The sequence below is a fragment of the Montipora capricornis genome, chromosome 11 (genome assembly GCF_036669925.1).
Source record: "Montipora capricornis isolate CH-2021 chromosome 11, ASM3666992v2, whole genome shotgun sequence".
NCBI classification, from domain to species: Eukaryota; Metazoa; Cnidaria; class Anthozoa; order Scleractinia; family Acroporidae; genus Montipora; species Montipora capricornis.
The window spans coordinates 25911693-25935466 of record NC_090893.1 but is presented as its reverse complement, the minus strand read 5'-3'; the positions used below and the strand labels follow the sequence as shown (position 1 = coordinate 25935466).

The 23774-nt window shown below is 37.6% G+C and overlaps 1 protein-coding gene across 19 annotated transcripts in view; it reads right to left on the bottom strand.

The window, feature by feature from the left end:
* LOC138023887 (zinc finger protein 345-like) overlaps positions 1–22010 on the bottom strand; it is a 38017-nt gene extending 16007 nt beyond the window's left edge. For 4 of the 19 annotated variants that reach the window (XR_011126816.1, XR_011126817.1, XR_011126819.1 and 1 more), the window contains exons 1-2: positions 2994–3520; positions 176–284 (exon numbers count right to left, since the gene is read on the bottom strand). Coding sequence is in view for 2 of the 19 variants with exons in the window: in XM_068870968.1 (XP_068727069.1) it covers positions 4937–6202; positions 16254–16298 (1311 nt within the window). In the remaining 17 variants the exon portion in view is untranslated. Of the gene's footprint in view, positions 1–175; positions 285–611; positions 3521–3654; positions 6203–16253; positions 16386–17845; positions 17923–21953 lie in introns of those variants that run through there. The other 15 variants (XR_011126823.1, XR_011126820.1, XR_011126822.1 and 12 more) reach the window with 10 other exon arrangements.
* Between the last annotated feature and the right edge of the window lie 1764 nt (positions 22011–23774).

Below are 23774 nucleotides of genomic sequence, written 5' to 3'. Positions count from 1 at the left end.
AGAATCAATATGAGAGGTACTCATCAGTCTTGTACTGAACAATCAATACTGGATATTTATAGCCAGAGAGAGAAATATCTTGATGTTGACCCCAACCTATTGAATTATAATTTGGGAAGGTTTATCTCCATGTTTATCTTAAAAGGTAAAATGTAATGTAATTGTTAAAACTTACCCAAACTATTCCTCAAGTCCAGCTAATGAGCATTTACGGTCTATTCTGTAAATACCAATTGTTGAAATATAAACCATGGAAGGGACCACGAAACATGGCTTGGAATAACCTTGAACAAAATGATGACACATTTATAACATCCCGGAAACAATTTTTGTCATGTCAGCAATCAAAGCAATTGGTTCCAAATTGGGAAATAAAAATGCAAGATGTTAATAGCTACTTAGTACCAGTAGACAACAGTGAAACTCCTGAGACTGATAAACAAAAAGAAGAATGGATGTTAATGGGAGAGCTGAACTTTGATGTTGAAAATCAACATGCTCAGTCTATTTTGGCCACAGATAAATATTGGAGTGACCAAAGGAAGAATTATAGTGCAAAACAAATAGGTGAAATGCCCTCTTGGATTTCTGAAATGAAAAAGAGAGCAAACTCTGATTGGTTTGCCTCAGTTAGATTAATAGATGTAACAACTTTAAATGAGTTGCAGTATCTTACGTATAAAATTGTAAAAGATCATTTCAAATAGACCAAGCGGGTGTGAGTTTATTTTCTTTTAAACTGTAATGATTATAGTGAACTGTTATTTTCATTATTATTATAAGGACATTGAATTAATGATCTTACAGCCTTAACTTTTATTGTTCTTTCTTTTAGAAAACAAGCATGGGTATTTCCACAACGTTTCTCCTGTAAAAACACCTTCAAAGACCAAACATGAATGGTTTGACTTTGACCTTTAAGTTTCGCCAACAAAAATTCAAAGAATAGTTGGCTTCGACAAATCAAAGCAACCAAGAATAAAGCACTTTGAAGATACAAAATCACCTGACTTGATTTGATTTCAATTGACTTCAATTGACTTGATTTACTTTCATTGTTCATTTCAGTTTACAGTGTCCCCAATTAGCGCTCCAGCGCTAGAACGACTAGACACTTAAATAAAGTTCCTTTTCTTTCCTTTCCTTTCCTTTCCGTATTGCTGAAGAACCTGCTCATTCCAGAGAACGAACACAATGACTGGCTTTTAAACCAGAAATCCTTTGTTTCGCAATGTGCAAACTCTGATGTGAAATTATCCTATGTAGACCAAATAAAAACAGAACCCACCGAATCAACATCACAAGCTTCTGACGTCTTTTTAGCAGAATTGAAAGAAATGTTCCCTAACCAGAAAGTAAATGTACGTGGCACCCTGTCAATGGGAACCAAACAACCAAAGAAAATAGACTCTCAAACTTTAACAATCAAAGAAGACTCTATTTTGGAAGATCACAGTGACACGAGGGAATTACACATATTGGAACCACTGTTTACAAAAGTGAGTAACAAGAAACAGTACTACTTCAAAAACCTTACTCTACGATACTACCAAGGAACCAAGTTTCTAACCACGAACAAGCATACAAGTTACACAGAAGAAAACACAATCCTTGAAAAGTTAGTGGGGCCAGAAATATTGACAAAACCAGACAAAGACATTGTGGCAAGTCAACTCAAATATGCTGCCAACTTAAACATATTTAGTGCCTGCCAACTCTGCAAAAAACGCATTGGAGATGAGCTGAGCGAGTCGGTGAAATGCCAACACTGCAAAGTGCGTCAACGAATGACCAACTGCAACAGAGAAGGCTCTGTAAAAATTGTGAATCAGAATTGTGGCTGACCGCATTCACAAATAAAATCGAACACCTGTTAAAAAATACAACAGCAACAATCGCCAGTACAGTTGATGAAATAGAAGATGCCCTTATGGGCTTAAAGGATGTCAAGTTGAAATACAATTGCCAAAAGAAAATTGTCAAAGCACAACTAAAGTGCGCTGAGAAAAACAGACCGGAAGAAGTGAACCGTTCAGTGGAAAAAGTTCATACGCTTTTTAACATTTGGATCCAAAGAGAACAGTGCCAAAAGTATGTTATTTTAACTAACCCAACAAATTGTTTTACAATCCAGTATACAAGCGTTCAGTGAAAAACGTTAAAAGTTTTGTTACGTTGGAATTTGTATGGAACATTACATAAAAACGTTAAAAAAGTATGGTTTCTTGTACCGACAAATACGTACAAAGAACAGTGCATACTACAAAGGAATAAACCCTTCCCTGTGCAAAGTCTATAATGTTTACACACCCTGTTATTTTAACTTGTTGAACAAGTTGCCATACCATCCAGTATACAAGGGGTCAGTGAGAAACGTTTATAATTGTGTTACGTTAAAATTCGTTATGGATTATACATAAAAACGGTGAAAAAAATACAGTTATTCCTAGTGACAAATGCTAACAAAGAACACTGTATACTACAAAGGAATCAACAGTTCCCTGTGCAAAGTTTATAATGTTCTCACGTTAACATTTGGAATACAAATACCTATTGTTTTAACTCAGTACTGAACATATTATGATTCAATCCACCACCAAGGGTTCAGTCAAAAACCTTCATACGTTTGTTGTGTTGATCTTTTTTTTGATTGAATAAAAGAAATGAAAAGAATATTCATGTGCACATTTATTCAAAGAATACTAGAACAACCAGTCAACCTAAAGTAACAAGATAAGATAATATCACAAGATATTGCTTCGAACTTGAGTAATACTTCCTCAACATTCCACATTTCAAAAACGTGATGAGAATTATGCGTTCAAGACCAAGACTCCTATCAGAGTTACTTCACACTCTTCCTTTCCTACTTTCATTTATAGTAAAACAATTTCACCTGTGTCAAACGTTCACACATTCCAGAGACATAAAACAATTTTGCCTCGTTGGCACTTGCCGCAAGGCACAACTAGTATTAGACAAGATTTTCTTACCATAAAGTGATGAGACAGACAGATCAGACAGCAAAGTCTGGATAGGTCAAGTTTACATCAGCTTGAGATTTGCTATAATTAGATCGAAAATAGCTGTTGAATAGTTCAACCTTGGAGGTTAGATCAGACGAAGAATAGTTACCTACACAACAGTTTCAGGTATTCGCTTGGATTTAGATTTCATTGACTGAAAAGACCAAGAGTGCTTGGGGTTGTCCTGTAGTTTCTCACATAGGGTATATAGATATGAGCGATAACCTACATCAATTCGCTTCCTTGTTTCCCTTCTGAGAACCTTGAACTTTTCAAACACTTCAGCTGATTCATTTTGACTTGATGTGTTCCCACAGTCCCTTCTTTTCCCCAATTAACTTCATGATATCATAGCAACGCAATACCAGCACAACAAGGTCACGCAATCCCGATGTATTCTTGGCGCGCGTGGTAATACGTGCTATATCACTTTGAAACTCCTTACGCAAAAGTGTTGCACGTTTTGTAGTTCGATTACCGACCCTTAAACCGTGGTGTAATGGTTTTTTTCCTTTGTTCAGGAATAAAACTCGATTTTTTTCTCAACTGGAACGAAATAATAATCATCTGTACTCTTTTTGGACAAAAAGAAATCGTTGATTTGCTTATTTGCTCTAAAATGCGAGCGACCAAGTGTTTTTTATTCAGTTTGTCTAACTGTTTTTCGATGTGCCTCCACAGTGACAAGAAAACTTTGCCCTTATGTCATAAACATGTAATCGAAACGAGTTTTCATAAAATTAAGGAGAAATATCACTAGCTTGTGTCTTCAGAAGATTGTTTAAACACGTAAACTCAGGTAATTTATTGGCGATCTTGTTTGAAGTTCGTCCTTTCTTAGTTGCCGTATATTGCCGATTCTTGTTTCAAGCAAATCTGGCATGTTCCAGTGAAATACACCAAAAATGTAAACGATCTCGTTCTAAGAGAAAGTGCAATAAAGTACATCAATAAAACTATTTTTTGACTTTGAACTGTCAGAGTTTCCAAACGATCTATCACATCACGAGCTAGTACGTCAGTGATTTCTAATTTAGGCGTGATTACTATTGGCGGGCTTTTGCAGCTTTTGACAATTAACTCTGAAATGGCTTTTTTCCTTTTCCGTACGCTTGCTGAGAAGTTGCTTGTTTTCTTTTAACACTCATGCGATTCAAGGCAAATTCATTGCCTAACTGGTGTATTCCACAGTAAATTTCACTTGAAAAACAGATATCTCACTCATCGCTTCGTCATTCATGCAACGTCGGTTTTTCGCGTGAAATTTACTAATTCAGCAATGAATTTATGCTATAGAAGAACGCAAAGAAAATGATTTAATTTAGTAGTAACCGGAAACAACAAAAACCCGACAATTTCAAAACCTTTTATTCAAACTAACACTAAAACCAGTAAGAATAGTAGTAATTTCAGCTCGTATAGGCAACTTTGGAATGGAGCATTCTGATTGGTTGATTTAAAGTGTTAATGAGATGCATCGCAATCTGATTGGCTGCTGTCCACCTTTAAGCTATTCGCTAAATCTATGTATTATATTTTACCCTTAATGCAAATAGCAGAGCCTAGACTTAATTGTATCATCAAAATAAAAGATGAAGACTGAGAATGCAGGACGTCAGGAAATTTGCCTGAGGTCGACGTCCTAAATCACCAAAGTGTTTTCAGACACGATATCGCACAGGCCGCGGATACAGTAAATTAGTATGGGTAATCAAATGGTGTCGAATGAATTTAGGGAATAATTTCGCGCGCGTTTTGTCCAAAATCAAATAAACGCAAGTGAAAATTGAACGCTAATTTCAAAACTATACCATTTGATCAGCTGACATGACATTGTATTCATAACATGGGTGACACATTACGCTCATAAGACCCGGGATATTTTTAATTCTGGAATCTTTCATGTCTCCTTAAATTTCCTGCTTGGCTAAAACATTTTCCAAATTGCTTGCATTTATAGAGATTCTCCCACTATGGACTTTTTCATGTCTCCTCAAAGTCGCTGCTACGCTAAAACACTTTCCACATTGTTTGCATTCATAAGGCTTCTCTCCAGTATGGACTCTTTTATGTGTCCTCAAAGTCGCTGCTTGGCTAAAACATTTCCCACATTGTTTGCATTCATAAGGCTTCTCTCCAGTATGGACTCTTTCATGTTTCCTTAACTCTCCTCCTTCCCTAAAACACTTAGCACACTGTTTGCATTTATAAGGTTTCTCCCCACTATGGACTTTTTCATGTCTCCTCAAAGTCGCTGCTCGGCTAAAACACTTTCCACATTGTTTGCATTCATAAGGCTTCTCTCCAGTGTGGACTCTTTTATGTGTCCTCAAATTCTCTGCTTGGCTAAAACATTTCCCACATTGTTTGCATTCATAAGGCTTCTCTCCAGTATGGACTCTTTCATGTTTCCTTAACTCTCCTCCTACCCTAAAACACTTAGCACACTGTTTGCATTTATAATGTTTCTCTCCAGTATGGACTCTTTCATGTGTCTTCAAATTTCCTCTTATGCTAAAACACTTTCCACATTGTTTGCATTCATAAGGCCTTTCTCTAGTATGCACTCTAACATGCGTCTTTAATGTTCCTACGTGACTAAAACATTTGCCACATTGTTTGCATTCATAAGGCTTCTCTCCAGTATGGGCTCTTTCATGTTTCCTTAAATTTCCTCCTTGCCTAAAAGACTTATCACACTGTTTGCATTTATAAGGTTTCTCTCCAGTATGGACTCTTTCATGTGTCTTTAATAATCCTGCTTCACTAAAACACTTTCCACATCGTTTGCATTCATAAAGCTTCTCTCCAATGTGGAGTCTTTCATGTGTCCTCAAATTTCCTGCTTGGCTAAAACACTTGCCACATTCTTTGCATTTGTAAGGCTTCTCTCCAGTATGTACTCTTTCATGCGAGATTAAACCACTTGCTTTGCTAAAATACTTGCCACAATGTTTACATTCATAAGGCTTCTCTCCAGTGTGGGCGCTCTCATGTGTCTCCAATGTTCCTGCTTGGCCAAAATACTCTACAACAGTATGAACTGCTAAATCTCTCATAATGCTTTGTTCATCGTTGAGACAGTTTTTTCTCTGTATAAACCAAGAACCAATGTTGGCAGTACGACAGTTTCTGTGTTTAACTGATCTTGACATCATTAACAGCTTGTGATCCCACTTAGCACAAAAATACAAAAAAAGAAGTCATTTTCACGTCAAAGGCACAGCTTAATCAAAGTCAAAGTCAAAGTCAAGTCATTGGCTATCTTTTAAGTCCCAAAAAAAACGATTCATAGAAAGTCCATAAAAAGACAAGCAACAAGGAAATACAATACAATAGGAACATTTAAAGAGCGTAATCATAAGAAAATAAAATTTCTCAACCAAACTAGAGTCAACAGAATAAGATGGAACTTCTAAAACAATTAGAGTTAATAGCTACAGAAGATATTCGCTCAAAAAAAACAAGATTAAAAAAAAAACATATACAGTAGTCCACACTTATGCTATCGAAACGATAGTAAACATTCACGTGATCTCCTTTGGCCAGTGACATCTCTTCCTCCTATAACTCAAGTCAGGCCAACATATTTGCTCGAAACTAAGGTGAAAGGTATCGGTTGACTTAGTTCGGTGCTGCAAAATGGACAATAGAATTACGAAACGGTGATTTCATTGGCCAAAGGCAATTCAATTGACCCCTCGGAGCAATACATTTCAACTCCCTCCATAACGAAAGTACTTTTTCCAACAACAATAAAAAATAACAGTCGTGGTGTCGAGTGTGGTTGGAGGGGAGTTCTGCTAACGCCAGGCTTCAAACAGCCCCAATTCTTACAGAGTTCTATAAAAATCCGGACATATAACACGCGGCGGGGGAACCAAAGCGATGGGAGCTGTGTTGGGGTTTCAGTGTGAAACTTTTAATGTCGTTCGCCGATTTAGAAACTCAAGTCCATGGTTTGAATGAAAGCTCAGCAACACTTAAAGAGTGAAAAATGTTGGATTCAATGAAATCGTCAGTACAGAACTCTCAGCAGCGTTATGTTGGAAATGCCTGAAATAGTAGCTGATCATGTACAAATTTTATTTCCAGCACTCATTTTATGCATCTTCTTTTAATTAGGACCTTTTAAATTGTACCTGATTTTCTTATCTATTTGTTTTATATTTATTTGTAATTAGTATATTGTCACTGAAAAGCCCCGAAAGAGGAGTGTCAATAAAGAAAAATAGTATTGTATTGCAATTAAACAAAGATGTTAAGATACTGAGTGGTTTGGCGAGGTACACGTAGATACCGTAATGACACGAGGAAAGACCTTAATCAAAGGAGTAAAATGTACATCTGCCAAAAAGTTTAGAAAAAGATAATTACAGATACAAGGAATGTCTTCACCACGTGACCAACTTCAGGCGCACAGCCACATTCACAAAACTACCACTTAGTAATCACAGGCTGGAAATAGAAACAAGGTGTTATGCAAGACCATATTATAGAAAACCCAAAGAATGGATCTGCCTTTATGTAAAAAGAAAATGGAAGATGAGCAACAATTCTTAGTTTCTTGTCCTAAGAAGTTCACTGTTTGAATGCTTACACAATCAGTTCAAAATTCCCATAGTGAAAATGCCCACAAAAGATAAAGTTTTGTTCGACCCTTCTACTAAAAATGCACAGCTACAAAAAATAATTGCAAAGTACATTTCTGATTGCTTTGAAATTGCAGGACTGTTGAAAGTTGAAAGTCAATGTACAATGTACATGTATGAGACACCAAATAAAACAATGTATGGAGGTTTATTTATGACATCCATTTAGAAACCACTGGTTATCCTTGCAATCTGATTGGCTCTCAGCAGTGCGATTTATTCCCAAATCGCACTATGTTCTGCTCTACAATTGTTCCATTTCCCCAGCCAATGAGAAAGAAACTTTAAAACAAAACAACCAATCAGATTTTAAGGTTTGTTTAAGGTAACCAATCAAATTGCAGGAAAATGAAAGAAAAAGAAAGCCATTGTGTGGCAAACTTTGCAACTTCCGTTCCCAGCTTGATCAATAAAATACTGGTTATGACTAAAATCCTGTTTTTTAGCGATTAAATAATTATTGTGTGACTTCTAAATAGATGTAATAGAGTGGTAATTGAACATAGTGTTATCATACTCTGTACATGAAGACTTCTTGGAGACTCTACACTACTTTTGTTCTTGGGCCATCGTAGTTTGATTAAAAATAAGACACAAACAGCAGTGATAAACATATTAAACTTGTTCATTTTGATTATGACTTAACGTTTCGTATGTGCTCTACATACATTTTCAAAAGTAACTGTTGAAATTTAAACAGCTATTTATATATAACAAAGCGGATGAGGGGACTGGAACCTAGATTAAGCAAATACTTAACAGTAAAATATATAAATGAATGAAGGGGGTAGTTTCTAAAGAAACTGTGGTGCTGCGTCGGTGGGGAAGTAGTATACAAAAATTTGGTTTTATCAACGGAGTTGACAATGTGAATTGGCCACCGTACAGGGATTCTAAAAGCTGACGTTTCGAGCATTAGCCCTTCGTCAGAGCGAATCGAGGAATTATGGGTTACGTGCAGTTTACTAGCGAGATATCGGGACCTAAGCGATCTGTTAAGATCACCGATCGTTTCACATGTATCTCCGCAAATGTCATTTATTGCATAACCTGTACGTTATGCAATAAATTATACATTGGCGAGACAGGTAGACGACTAGGTGACCGATTCCGTGAACACCTTCGCGATGTTGAGAAGAATGACAAGGATGCATCTAAGCCAGTCGCTCGCCATTTTAATCTGCCTAACCACTCCAAAAAACACATGGCTATCTGCGGCCTTTCCCTACATCTAGGTACGACAGAAAACCGCAAGAATCTGGAACAAAAATTCATCTTTCAAATCGGCACCCTTAATCCTCACGGTATTAATGAACGCTTTTCATTTAACTAATATATTCCTATTTTTCACGTTGCCATGTTACCACCAATAGCGTAGCTCCTACTCTATGATAAAAACTGCAAGTAACCCATAATTCCTCGATTCGCTCTGACGAAGCGCTAACGCTCGAAACGTCAGCTTTTAGAATCTCTGTACGGGGGCCAATGCACATTGTCAACTCCGTTGATAAAACCAAATTTTAGTAAAATATATAATAATAAAAACAGAAAAGATTAATAAAGCATCAGCTTTTCACTTCCGACGTTGACGTTGAAAGCTGATGTTGTCTGTTTTTGTTTAAAACATCGTTGATATGATAGTTGATTATGCCTTGTGGGTAGCCGTTCTGAAGAAGGAGTTTTCGAAGATCACTGAGGGCAGATTGTAGCAAGGAGCCAGATGAAAAAAGACAGTAGTAGCGATAAGTGAGGGAGCGGATGAGGTTTATTTTGTACAACATCAGCATAGCAACCCACTGTCTACAGTTCCTAAGAAAGATATTGTTATCCTACTTCCCTACTTAGGTTTGAAAAGCAACCAAGTCGCTAAACGCCTGAAATATTGTGTGTACAAATTCTACTCTTGTGTTAACCTTAAGATTGTTTTTCAGAGCACTCGATGTATAAAATCTTTCTTTCCTTACAAGGACCGTATTAATAGTTCACAACAATCCAGAGTTATTTACAGAGCAAATTGTTGGGATTGTAATGGTTTTTACATTGGTAAAACTAAACGGCGGTTTCACGATAGAAAAACCGAACATTTTAAGGCCCTAGCTAAAAATGACAATACTTCAGCCATCGCTGACCACGTCAAGGTCACTGGACATAACATCAAGAGGGATCATTTTGATATTTTAGCGAAAGGCAAAACAGACTATCATTGTAAAATAAACGAGACCTTATATATTCAAGAACTTGAGCCAGCTTTCAACGTCAACGTCGGAAGTGAAAAGCTGATGCTTTATTAATCTTTTCTGTTTTTATTATTATATATTTTACTGTTAAGTACTTGCTTAATCTAGGTTCCAGTCCCCTCATCTCTACATGGGAAACAAAAATACTTAACAACCACAAGAACAAATCAGAGCAAACTTAGTAATTGCATAGATAATGAAAACTTTGACTCTGCCTGGATAAATGCAATTTACGGTTACTAGTAAAGAAAGGAAAATGACTCAACGATGTCCTAGCTAAACACGAACAGTTCTAATAAATCAAGTCATATCAAAGTCTTTAAACTTCTCCGGCAGCTTCTTATGACGAACAGGTCTTGTGGGTGCAGCAAACTTTGCTTTTCCACAATCCATCTTAAGGTCTGTAGGGTCTGGTCCCACTTCGACAGCATTTTCTCCAGCAGGAGGATCAACAGCTTCAGTCTCATACTTTTTAAGGTGGGCTTTATTCCTTTCATACTGAACACCTTCAGGAGACTTGATAACAATGCTGCTGTCATTTCTGCTTACAACGTCATACAGTTCTGGTGCAAATGGTGTCGACAACTTGTTTTGCCGCTCTTGTTTTACCAGGACTTTGTCATCTGGAACCAGATCTGAATACTCTGCATCTGCATATAACTTAGCCTTTGCTTTCATTTTGCCGTCTCTGTCTCGCACTTCACTTGCTACATTATCTTTGTGGAATTCAGGTAACTTGGTTCGGATTTTCCTTTTTTACAGGAGTTCAGCTGGACTCACTCCGGCGGTGGTGTGAGGAGTCGATCTGTATGCTATCAGATATTTGCAAACTTCTTCCTGCCACTGTTTTCCCTCAGCTTGTGCAATCCGCATTCTTTTCAACAGAGATCGGTTCTGCCTTTCCACTTCTCCATTCGCTTGGGGCCATAATGGCGTGGTCTTCCTGTGTTCAATACCACAGTCTTCCAAATACTTCTCAAACTCACTTGAAACAAACTGCAGACCGTTGTCACTGGTTATTGATAGTGGTAACCCATGGATCATGAAGATCCTCTCCAGACTCTCAATGATTTTCTCAGATGTAGTGGAACGCATAATCTCAATTTCATAATATCTGCTGAAAGAATCTACTACGACCAACACAGAGTCACCTAACGGTAAAGGACCTAGCAAGTCCAAGGCCAAGTCTTGCCAAGGACCTTGTGGGAAGGGGGTCGACTTGATGGGTTCAGGGTGGGCAGGACTGCTCACTAGCTGGCACCCAAAACACGTTTTGCAAAATTTTTTTTCAGCCTCTTTGTCAATCCTGGGCCACCATACTTTTGATCGCAACCTCTTCTTCATACTAACAATACCAGGATGTCCTTCCAGTGCTAACGTAAGAACTCGGGATCTCAACTTGCTGGGTATTACGATTCTGGTACCACGGAGGATTAGCTTGCCAATCACACACAGTTCACTGGCTACAGGTATGTACTGCTTAAGCTGGTCTTTCTTCCAGGTTCCTCTCGCTATACAATTCCGCCACTCACTTAGTCTTTCATCTTCTGCTGACGCTTCTGCAATCTCGCGTGTCGTCACTGCACGTGGAGTGGAGGTTACTGCCACAAATCTGACAAATTCATCTGATACTTTGTGCGCTACTGTTGAACCTGCTGGGTTCTCTTCTTGTAGTAAGCATGATAGCGAATCTGCAATGTTCTGCTCTCCTGGCAGGTATTTTACTTTGAAACTTTAAGGTTGTAGCCTCAGAATCCACCGCTCAATTCTGGCACAAGGCTTTGATTTGTTTAAGTATATTGTCTCCAATGGTTTGTGATCTGTATACAGTTCAAATTCAATGCCGTACAGGTACACGTGGAAACGTTCGCACGCCCAAACAACTGCCAACGCCTCTTTCTTGGTTTGAGAATACCGTTTTTCCACCTCACTCAGACTCTTGCTGGCATAGCTGATAACTCTCTTTCTTCCTTGTTGCGTAAAAAACAGTTTTATTATTTATCTTAATCTCTTTATTGTTCCAAATTATATTTTCTACACGACTCATGTTGAAAAAGGACCTCCTGAAATAACCTCAAAGCTTTGATCTGCGTCTCAATGTCAGTTAAATTCAAACCTCCCTGTTCTGACGTATTTATCACTAAATTCCTTGTAACTTTATCTGGACCCTTTCACAAAAATTTGTAAATCATCGTTTCCATCCTCCGTAATATATCATAAGGTGTTTCAATAATAGACGATACATATAACATTTTTGGAATCAGAAAGGTTTTAATGATAGTAACCTTGCCAAAGAGTGACAATCCTCACATACTCCAAAGATTTATAGTTTGATTCAGTCAAATCCAACATACATGTATGGTAATGAGATCAACAATTAACTATTGGATATTGTCAACGATCATTCCTTGTCTCAACATGTTCATGAACCAACAAGAGGTAATAATATTCTTGATCTTGTTTTCACCACAAAACCTGATATGGTAACCAATGTTAAGGTTGAAAGTGGAATGAGTGACCATAACCTGTTTGTTTTCGATGTAAACCTGAAGCCGACAATCATTAAAAAACCACCCAGATGTGTCTATATGTTCAAAAGAGGAAACATGAGTGCTGTAAGGAATGACCTAAAGAAATATTTTGACAACTGTCTTTCTATGGTGGCCCCCTCTAAATCTGTTGACGAAAATTATCAGTTTTTCAAAGAAACAATCACTACAGTCATCAATGATCACATTTCGCAAAAGAAACTTAGTAGTAGGTGGAGTCTACCTTGGTTAAACAATTCTATCAAACGCATGATAAGAAAGAAACAAAGATTGTATAATAAAGCCAAAAGGACCGGAAATGCAACTGATTGGAGGAACTTCAAAATCATTAGGAAACAAATAAAGAGTCAGCTCACTACTGCTCATGATGAATATGTTGCTGACCTGCTTTCTTTTTCTAAAGATTACACCACCAACAAACCAGTTCCAACTAAACGTTTCTGGTCCTACATCAAATCCAAGAAGTCACATGATGTTGGAATTGGTCCTCTTAAAGAAAATGGAGTTGAGATAACTGACAGTATCGGTAAAGCCAACTTATTGAGTCAACAATTTAATCTGTATTTACACATGAGAGTACTGTGAATATGCCAACTGTTGGATCTAGCAATTACCCTTACATTTCACCCACAGTGTTCTCTGTTCCAGGGATAGTTAAATTACTAGCCAATATTGACCCCAGGAAGGCTAACAGCCCCGACCTTATTCCGTGGCGGGTCCTTAAGGAAACTGCAGATGTAATTGCTCCTTTTCTTCAGTTTCTGTATACTCAATCTTTGGAGTCTGGCAAATTACCTAGTGACTGGCTGAAAGCAAATATTATTCCAGTTTTTAAGAAAGGCAGTAAGCATCTCCCTGCCAATTACCGTCCTATCTCTTTAACAGCTGTGCCCTGTAAGATCCTTGAACACATCATCTTCCATGATGTAATGGCCCACTTAGAGTCTGAAAACATTTTGGTTAAACATCATCATCCTGTGAAACTCAACTCATCACAAAGATTGAGGAAATATCCGGTCACTTGATTGTGGGCAACAAACTGATCTTATCATCATGGACTTTTCAAAGGCTTTTGATGTGGTGCCTCATCAGAGGTTAATTCATAAACTTGATTATTATGGAATTCGGGGAAACCTCAAGAACTGGCTCTCAACTTGGTTAACCGACAGGGAACAAACTGTTACAGTAGTTAATGGTACCTCCTCCAACTCTGTTTACGTATCGTCTGGTGTGCCCCAAGGAACAGTGCTCGAACCACTGATGTTTCTTTTATATATAAATGACATTGGTGATAATTGCTCATCTTCAATACGTTTGTTTGCTGATGACACTATTCTTTATAGTGTCATAGAAAATATTGGATCAGCAAACTCACTCCAGTCTGATTTGTATGCTGTTGAGCAATGGGCTAACAAATGGTTAATGCAGTTAAATCCTAACAAATGCTCTGTTATGCAAATAAGTATAGGTAATCACATGATTTCGAGTGCAATTTGGAATAAATAAGCACGAGTAAATTTTTCAAAGGCCAACAAAAGTGCACGAGCCCGTAGGGAGAGTGCACTTTGTGGCCTTTGAAAAATTTACAAGTGCTTATTTATTCCAAATTGCACGAGAAAAATCATGTGATTGCTTATTAATAATATACACGAAAAACATAACTACAACAAAAAAATTTTGACAGGGCGCGCTTTTTTTTTAGTTCATTCAACTGATTGGCTGAAACAAATTACAACGTTTGTCAAATGCAAACTTACAAGACCGACACTTTCAAAATCATTCAAATTAGAACTTGGAAATGTGTGAGGACTGATTTAAAACCTTTCAAGCGTTTTAAATTTATGTAAAGAAAACTCGCTTTACAATAATTAGGAAAAGTAAACGTTCAATCAGAATCATCCTCAATAATGAACGCTCGGCGTTTACAAGAACTGGGCTGTCGTTTTGAAATCTCAGGAGCTCGCTTCGAGCGGCCAATGATGAAAGACACTTGACAGTTGTTGAACGTGTTCATCATGGTCTGTTCCTGGGACCTCATCATGGTTGGATTTACAGAGAAATTCTGAGTTTGAAAACCTGAAAGTGATGGTGGGAATTGGTTTTCTTTCGTCGCTGTCATCGATGGGCCGGCCAATGTGTGTGGTACTGGCATGTTCGTGTTTACCGGAGCGAGTGGAGCCGCAGTTGTCGTGATGTCGGAAACTGCCATTCGCTTTTTCTCAGCACCGGGGTTTTCATAATTCCGTTTGGATATTGCACTGGAGAGTCGTCGTTGTTCTTCCTCGTCGGCTTCATCGTAATCGTCAAGGGATTGTACGCTTCGGTGGCCTGTGACCTTCACTATATCTGAGCGTTCAACGTTTGCTTTCTTTAGCTTGCTCACTGTTGTCTTTCTAGCACTGTGATTTGTAAATTTTTTGTGACTTTCTTCAAGGCTAGTACCCGCCACAGTTGTTTTCATCATGTTGCTAATGGTGTTTACGCCCATTGGTTGAGTTTTGAACCAGATGTTGTCATTCAGTCTTCGGTTTCTTTTGATACTGAGGTAGAAAGGACCTGACCATCGCATGTTAAGTGGTCTTCGCTCGACAAACTGCTTGAAGAGAGCAACCGGACACCTTTCTCCTCCAACAGAGAACATTCGTGGCTGAAAATCTCTGTTCTTGCTCTGCAGTCCGCCCTGTCTGGTCTTCGTTGGACCTTCGGTAAACTGCACGAACTCCATACCTTCGTCATTTTTGCAGAGTTGAAAATCTTCCATTTTCATTGCGTGGTGCTCTTGACGACCGCGGAGACCAAAAAACTGCGTCAAAAGCCACCACATAGAAGAAATAAGCGCTTCTGGAGTTTTGGAGCCAAATTTTTCTCCCTCCCACAGCACCTCCTCTTCTTCCTCAGTTAAACTTCTGGCTTTATTTGGACGTTTGCCCATACCGGATTGGCGAAGTTGCCGAGCTTTCCCCTCTAAAACTTGCTTGGAAGAGTGGAACTCCCTGTCTCTTATGATGGAAAACTTGTATCCTTTCTCATTTAAATGTCTATCAAGTGCAGCTATCATCACTTTTAAGCTGTCTGGCTCGTAGTCGTCACCGTTTTTGTTTTTTACTTCAGCGTAGAATGATTCAAGTAGCTTGTTTAGTTTTCCTGGCTCGTTTTCCTCGATTTTGTTGACAATATTTTTCTGTTTGCACCACGTCTCCCATACATTCAGCCAGAAAGACGTACTCTTTACTGTATTTGGGTTTTTGGAAAAATTTTTTAGCTCTTCAATCGTTGTTTCGCTCGCAAAACCAAATCGTTGTTTGCTGAAAACTCCGGCCATTTTCCTCCGCGTCTTATCTTAAAATTTCCGCCAATATGTTGCTATAGAAACAGCTCTAATCTGATTGGTTCTTGTTGGTTTCTTTTGTGTGTTTAGCCAATCAGAAAGCCTTTGTAATTTGCACTCGTGTTACAAGTTTGCACTCGTGTTACACATTTTGCACTCGTGTTACAGAAGAGCTGCACTCCTTTCTCAGCCAATCAGAATTGAGTAATTTTTTCGTGTATATTATTACTAGGAAAACTGAACCAGTTACTTATGATTACAAATTAATGGGTCAAACTTTAAAATCAGTTTTGCGTCACCCGTATCTTGGTGTGGAATTGAGTAATACCTTGGATTGTGGTCATCACATTGATATCTAAGTTAATAAAGCTAACCAGACCCTAGGCTTTCTTAGACGTAACCTTGGAAATTGTTCTGAATTAATCAAAGATCTATCTTATAAGTCACTTGTGAGACCCCACCTGGAGTATGCTAGCACAGTCTGGAACCCTTGGAAAGTGAAACATATCAAACAGATTGAGGCTGTTCAAAGGCGCTCTGCACGTTTTGTGAAGAATTGCTGGGACCGTAAAACAGGAATTGAATGAGCTTGATTGGCCTTCTCTCCAGGATAGAAGAAAAGAATCTCGACTTGCTCTACTCCACAAAGTTATCCATGGGGAAGTTGACATGGAACTCCCAGCGTACGTCGAGAGAAAGAAAAGACAATTAAGACATAATCTTCTAGACAAATTTTTTGAACTACAACCCAACATTGAAGCATATAGGAATTCTTTTTATTGTAAATTGGAACTTATTACCAAACCATTTGTTAGAAATTGATAATTCTAGAAGTTTTAAGGAGGCTATAAGTAGAAATATTTAATGGGATTCTCCCTTTTTATCTCATATTTATTTTAGTTGTATTTATATTTTCATATATTGTACATAGCATTTCATTTGTTATTTTCGGTTTCTGTTATAGTCTATCGGTGATGGCCCTCCCTTTGATGGACTTTAATAAATGTAGTTGTAGACTGGGAAATAAAAAATTCACGAATTTGATTGGCTAAAACCGCGGTCTAGACCGGCATCTAGACCGGAAATGTTTCACGGTGAAAAGATGCAAACTAAAATGCAAAAATATTCACTCTTTTCTTCTACCACTATTTAATAATGGAAGTGCCAAACAGCATGATGACAAGCAAAATTTGACAGAATTAAGCTCAGCTCATCGCCACTCATCGCCGTTCGCAAGCAAAACGTCACTTAGTAAAAACCAGTTACATTAAACGAATTAAATTGTTCTTGTTTGCCATATAATAAACATCTTATTAACTTCACTGCGCTCTGTCTGTACTCACGACCTCGGTCAAGATTCTCCCATACAGACCTCCCGCTCGGTTAATAAGAGCTAAGTATTATAGCCTCACACTTTCTGGCATTGCTAGTTTTTAGAAACTATAAATCCATTATAAAATGTAACGTTCTCATCAAGTCCTACAAACCTTAGATTTAATTCAAGCCAAATGATTATTTTGTGGATCCTTCCGTTAACTTATTTTGGCATTTCTTGTCAATACGACAGTTCGGGAGTGGAATGAGATTGCACTTGAAAACTTGAATGTCTCTGCATTTCTGTTTATAACTCGATAGCTAAATCGTGATATGGGGATCAGCTTGGTCGAAAGATTTTCAAGGACTAACTTAATTTGGTGAAAGCAAAATGTATTTAAGTAGTGCACCCGTTAGTCAAAATAACTTTCGAAGCAGAGCCATCTAAGCAGACATATATCAGTTATGGCGTGAAACTTTGTGGGTCACAATGTCAAACAACCATTTGTTTGCAGTTGCGAGATAGAAATTTTTAAGAGGGGACTAACATAGCTGTAAGTTTAACATTGTTGCTAAGGGAATTTTCAGGTGTTAAACCCTGTTTTGCAAATGCAGCATTTTCAGTGAGGTGCACAACGGTGAATGAACTTTAAAAATCACTAACAAATACAAGAAGCACTTTCCTGTAATTATTCTCTTAGTAAAAATATATAATTATGTGGCAGTTAAATTGTGTTACCTGAGCCAAGGGAGATCTAGGCACTCCAAAAGGATCCATGTGAGATTCACAATCCAAGCCATCCCATAATTATGGATCTATATGTACAGTTTAAAAAGTCAGAGGACAGACAACTTTTGGAGGCTTAAAAAGTAAAATTTACTTAAAATGTTCCAGGTATTTCCATATCATTTTAATGTGAATGCTACATCACGATGCAAATACAATACACAAAGACTCTTACCCCCAGGAGATTTGAATTGGGTACAACATTGAGGTAGCCAATTTGGTTTATATGTGCAAGTTAATAACTAACTGTGACAAAGAACGATAACAATTGGCTCTCTCCATTTACAAAATTTACACAGGTTGCCCATGAATTATTATTTCAACATTAAAGTAGTTTATACAGATTTTGTCATGTTATTTACAAGAATTCTCGAGAAAGTACAAGTTGATTTTTTGGAAGTCATCATACCTAAAAATTGTGTGAAATGCTTAATTAAAATAATAATTATGACATAACTAGGTGACATATTTGTGACTGCAATCAATAATGTGAATACATTCAAGTTGACAACTGTCAAATGTCTGTAAAACAATGACCTGTCAAATGTGACCTGTGTTTTTGACCTGCCCTAGGGAAATGTCATTTGACGATTCTAACAACTTTTTAGTTACCCCACAATGTGTGATAAATATAAATACAGCTTTTGCTAACAGACAACCTGTGACTGGAATAAACAATGCTTTTAAAGTGAAACTACTGCACTAACCAGTCCCTAGGATTACCTGCATTATGGCTTTTTAAGATTTTGCATGTGGATATGCAGCCATTTAGTGAATATGGGTAAATAAGCGAATAATAGATATTGATTAGCCCATTGCCTCCCACGGGGTTCCCCGTTGACAAGTAAAACTGTCTGGCGTTAGACAGAGTAAAATACTAAGTCTGGCCAGTTTAGGCCGAGTTAGGTGTCAAAGGGTCAATGGGGACATATAAAATACTGGCCGGTTTGGGTGTCAAAGGGTTAGACAATGTTCACTGATATAATGCTTAACGTTAGTTATGATGTTACAGTGCGACGCGCCTTACCGTGGCCACCTAACAAAGTTTTTTAAAACTTATACGCCAATCAGGGTGTACGAATTTGATTGACAGTCACCCTTCCTTGCAACGTTCGCATGGTTGTAAGTTGAACACCGTTGAATGGGTTGTTTGAGTTGACTTACTTACACGTAGTTGTCAAATGTGAAAGTTTGTTGGGTGGCCACGGTAAGGCGCGTCGCACTGTAACACACTTGTTACAAATATAATGAATATGATGATGCCAAGAAAGGTGATGGTTAATTGACATAGTGACATACCCAAATATCTTAACATTGAAAGTTGCTCAAGGCATTGACCAGCTAAAGTAAGTTGAATTTACTTTCTGATGAGGTTGGAAGATAAAATATTGAGTTTTATTTTAATTTCAAGTTGACTTGTTGGCACAAAGCAAGTGATAAATATTTGGTACATGTAGTTCAGAGTTCATGTGAATTAGCAGTTCATCTGTATATATTACAGTGTTTTGGCATGCATGCATTTCCCTCCACGTAATGTATACGGTAATTTCAACAAATTGCTATTTACAGGGTGTCAAGTGGATAAAAGGGTCACAAAATAAGAAAATCAGGCTTCTTTTAGCCTAAACGTAGGAACAAAATAGCAGTATTTAAGTGGAAATGCATAATTATAGTCATCATTGCGAGGTTCAAAAAAATTGTTTTGTCAACATGAAGCACAAGCTTACAACATTTTTTCTCCAGCCATGGGCACAAAAAAATATAGGAAAATTTCTCTGAAAAACAATCCAATTTTAAAAACACAGAAAAATAGGAAATAACAATAGCTTGCATGCAACTTCATTAACTACCTACTGTGCAGCTTCCTACAGTTCCCCTATAATCTAACCCCTGATTTTAATCCATGGTGTTATAGTAAAACCACCACACAAGTTGCTGGTTAAACTGGTAATTAAAACTTAGGAACTGACCACTGAAGAAGTGGACGTTAATAACACTGGCATTTCTTATAAGGTTTTTTCCGTTGACAAGAAGGAAAGTAAAATACATTAATTGTTAAAAGAACATTTAATAGGCTGTGCTTACTTATTTTAGCTTGAGATTATATACAAAACGAAAGGAATAGCGAACTCATCTTACCTTAGCAGACTTCAACTGACAGGGCAGTCTCGGCTGAACTCCCACTCAATCGATCTATGACAACATTTACTCGGAAATCTACCCAACTCAATTGTGCATGAAGCCACTGACGAAAATTCGATCACGCAAGAGCGAAAGACTGTAAAGAAGTTTCACCACCAAAATACCGCTATTCCGAAAGAAAAAAAGGTGTACATGATGCTGTTGCTATAAAAAATTCCTGCACCAAGCAATGGAACGAGACATCTTCGGGTGCCATTTTGTTTGTTATTTCGCCCGCGTGCGTGTCAAATAAGCCTGGGCACAAGTAAATTATCAACCAATCAGACAAAAGTCCCCCTTGCTGTATAACCTAATATGATCATCAGTTGTCAATCATTGGTTCGTCCAAGGGTCCAGACATTCAGAATTCAATGAATAAAATCTAAAATTATTCATACCGCTTATAGCTAACTTGACACTAGGTGCCTCGTTGGCTATTTACTATTAGCTCATTTCCAACATGCATTCATAGAAAAATTTATTCTTAATTATTAAAAACTGTACTAAGGATATCAGACTTCCAACATTTTCATTGGCTCCCAATTTATCTTAATTTCATTGACATGAAACTGATTGGCTTTTTCCAGAACAAGCAAACATTTTTTAATTATTCAAAAAAAGGTCATCTGATGCACCTAACAGTGGACTCCAAAGTAAGCCAGCCCCAACATGAACAAGAAAATAACAAAAAAATACCAATGACAAATGATATCGTTATTTTTTTGTCTTTGGGTAATATAAAATCACTCTTAGTAATGAAAAACTGAAACAACATATAACTGATAATGACATTATTATTTTGTTGAAATAAATATTAATCATATACATGTATATTAAATTAAATCAAATTTCAAATCCTGGGACACCGTTCAGTTTCATCATGCACTTAATCCTTACCCAATCTAAACATTGTCACAAAGTGAAGGTTAAAAAGCTAATTAACAAGGTTTGGGGCATTTTTTAGCAAAAAAAGGGGGAGGGGGGGGGGGGGGGGTCCATCAACCAGGGGTCTATGTTTTGTCCCTTCCTATCTGAAGCAAGTGATGATGGCAATAGTCACAAAAATGGATTCAACAAATTGACAACTAAAATTGACAACTTTCTAGCAGTCTAAACAAAGACATGATTGTATCATGGGTAATCAGGGCATCATGGAGGGAAATTCAAAGGTTTGTATGGAAATTCAAAGCAAAATATAATACCGTATATGACTCTACTTTAAAGCCTTTCGCCTTCATAAACCACACAAATAAGTTCATGTTCACAACTGAGATGAACTGGACTTGATATCCGTTGGAATTCCTAAATATTGCTCTTTTTGTCTCCATACATTCTCTGTAATTTTGTGCCTTTGGAATTACAGGAAACGAAAGGCAGAAACTCTTTTTAATAAAATAATTTATACAATAGCCATTCGCTCCGAATTTATTCTGCCGCACCTTTGAGCGCATATCTTCTGTTATGGAAAATAAAAAACCCAAAATTGCATATCATGAAAACTTTTGGTCGTTTTGAACTTCCTTATAAATCTTTGAATTTCTCTCCATCTTGCCCTGATTACCCATGATGCACTCAAGAGCGTGAAATCGTTTATTGCATAGATCGAATACTTCGCGCAGATCGACACGAAAACTATCACACTGCCGGACATCCTATCCTGCTGCCAGACATCTAGATACAGCCATTTTCCTAGAAGGAGGAGACCGGCCACAAAGTTATAAGACTTTTAACAATACCTCTCTACTAATAATGTCGATAGCTTTCGCCCACGATAGCCCTCAAACCCACGAAAATTAAACATTCTCCTCTTTGTACGGTGGCCCACAACTGTCACGGCAATCTATTAGCATTACTAACGTTAAACTACAAGCTTTCTTACCTTCTCATAAGTTTTCGCTTTCGTCACTTTGCAATAAAGAGTCCCATTCTGACCAGCGGACTTCACAAAAACAAGAGCACGTCATGTTTGCTATACCGTATTTGTCTTAACCTCGAGTACGGCGCTTATTTCTGGGTTGCCATAGTTATTTATTTATTTCAGGAGCCCATCACCTGGAGCATGCAACTTAACTATACTTGTGCAACGGCGTTTTCACAAGTAAGGTTATTTTTAGATTGAATTTATCTATGTACTTATTAATTTGTATATTACAATCTATAAATGAGTATTTCGATTGAAGAAAGGCATTACGATGCATAGGGCGTCTACGATCGAAAGGCAATTGCTTGGTTCATGGTTCATTTATTTCACACTATTTACATAACATTAACATAGAAAGAAAAGTATAGTCACAACACATGGTTACAAGATAAAATAATTACAGTACAGGTTATAAAATGTGTCTGGTGGTCAAAGTAGCGAAGGCTTTCTAGTTGACCACCACTTGCTTCTTGGCCTTTTGGTTAACATCAAGTGCCATTGTCAGATAATTTCACCCCCGGTCCTTTTTTCAGGATGTTATGAGGCTAGCATTACATGGTTAACTCCGTTACCGACTCACAATTGCAAGGGCGTTCTAGACCAAATTATTTTTTTCTCGTAGTTTCAGCTTCGGCCTATTTATCTCAACACTATGAATTGGGATACAGTTTTTGTTCACGGTGGGGATTGTGCGGTTGTCCCATTTCTTAATAATTTTTGCGGCTAAAAACTCTGATCACGCAAGTGTATTGAACCTTCTTAAGAGCGTTTCGCCTTGACCTGCACTTTTGTGCTTTGCATACTATTACTCGAAAAGTTATTTGACCAACGATTTGCACGGTTATTATGGGAAACATAAAATGCCAAATGAAATCGGCTAATCCTAGTTTACTGCAAGGAAAATAAATAAATTACTTTTACTTCCCCTTGTGTCCTTGTGTCGATTTGAGGCCTTCTGCCGGCTACAATCTTATACAAAAGAAAATGAAAAATTATTATCCCCCTCCCTCCCAAAATCAATGATAAGTCCGCGTGCAAGATGAAGCCTGCCATTTTTTTCATCATTGAAATTGGGGGAAGGGGTGGTCTTCATTTTCCATTTGAAATTTCCAAGATTGTAGTTTTAAAATGAGGTCCTATTCTTCATTAAAAAAAGAATTCAAAACTAGCTTGCCCAGAACACTTCAAATCGACACAAGGTGAGCTTTAAACAAGGATTAGCCTATTTTTATTATTTTTTTTTTTTGGCATTTCATGTTTACCATGTAACCCCTACAACTGAGCATTCGAATTAGGTAGATGGGTGCCTGTGTTTAGAGAAGCGTCGGAAGACACACGAATTTATCGCACCTTCATTTACCGGCGTTTCGCATTGACCCGCACGTTTGTGCTTGAAAAACTCTCATTTGGAACTCTTGGCTACCAGACCGGACCGTCTATTACAAGAGTATTGCTTTCAACACAAGTTAATTGGCAGGTTGGTGCCTTCAACGCACGCTGTGCTAAATTTATCTCCTTGGAACCGTGGATTGGACTTGATATGTATTGGATCTTAAACTACGATTATCGGACATGACGTATATATACTTCGTTTATTCGTAAACCTTTGGATTGATTACAAAAACCAATTGCAACAACCTTCTAGAAAAATAAATAGGTGGTCGATAGACCACGTATTAAAAAGATTGTTTCTTTCCCTACCCTTCTGCTTTGCTTCGAAAGCGATTTGTCGAACGCACTTTAATAATCCGAGATTACTACTAGTATATAAGCCTATAC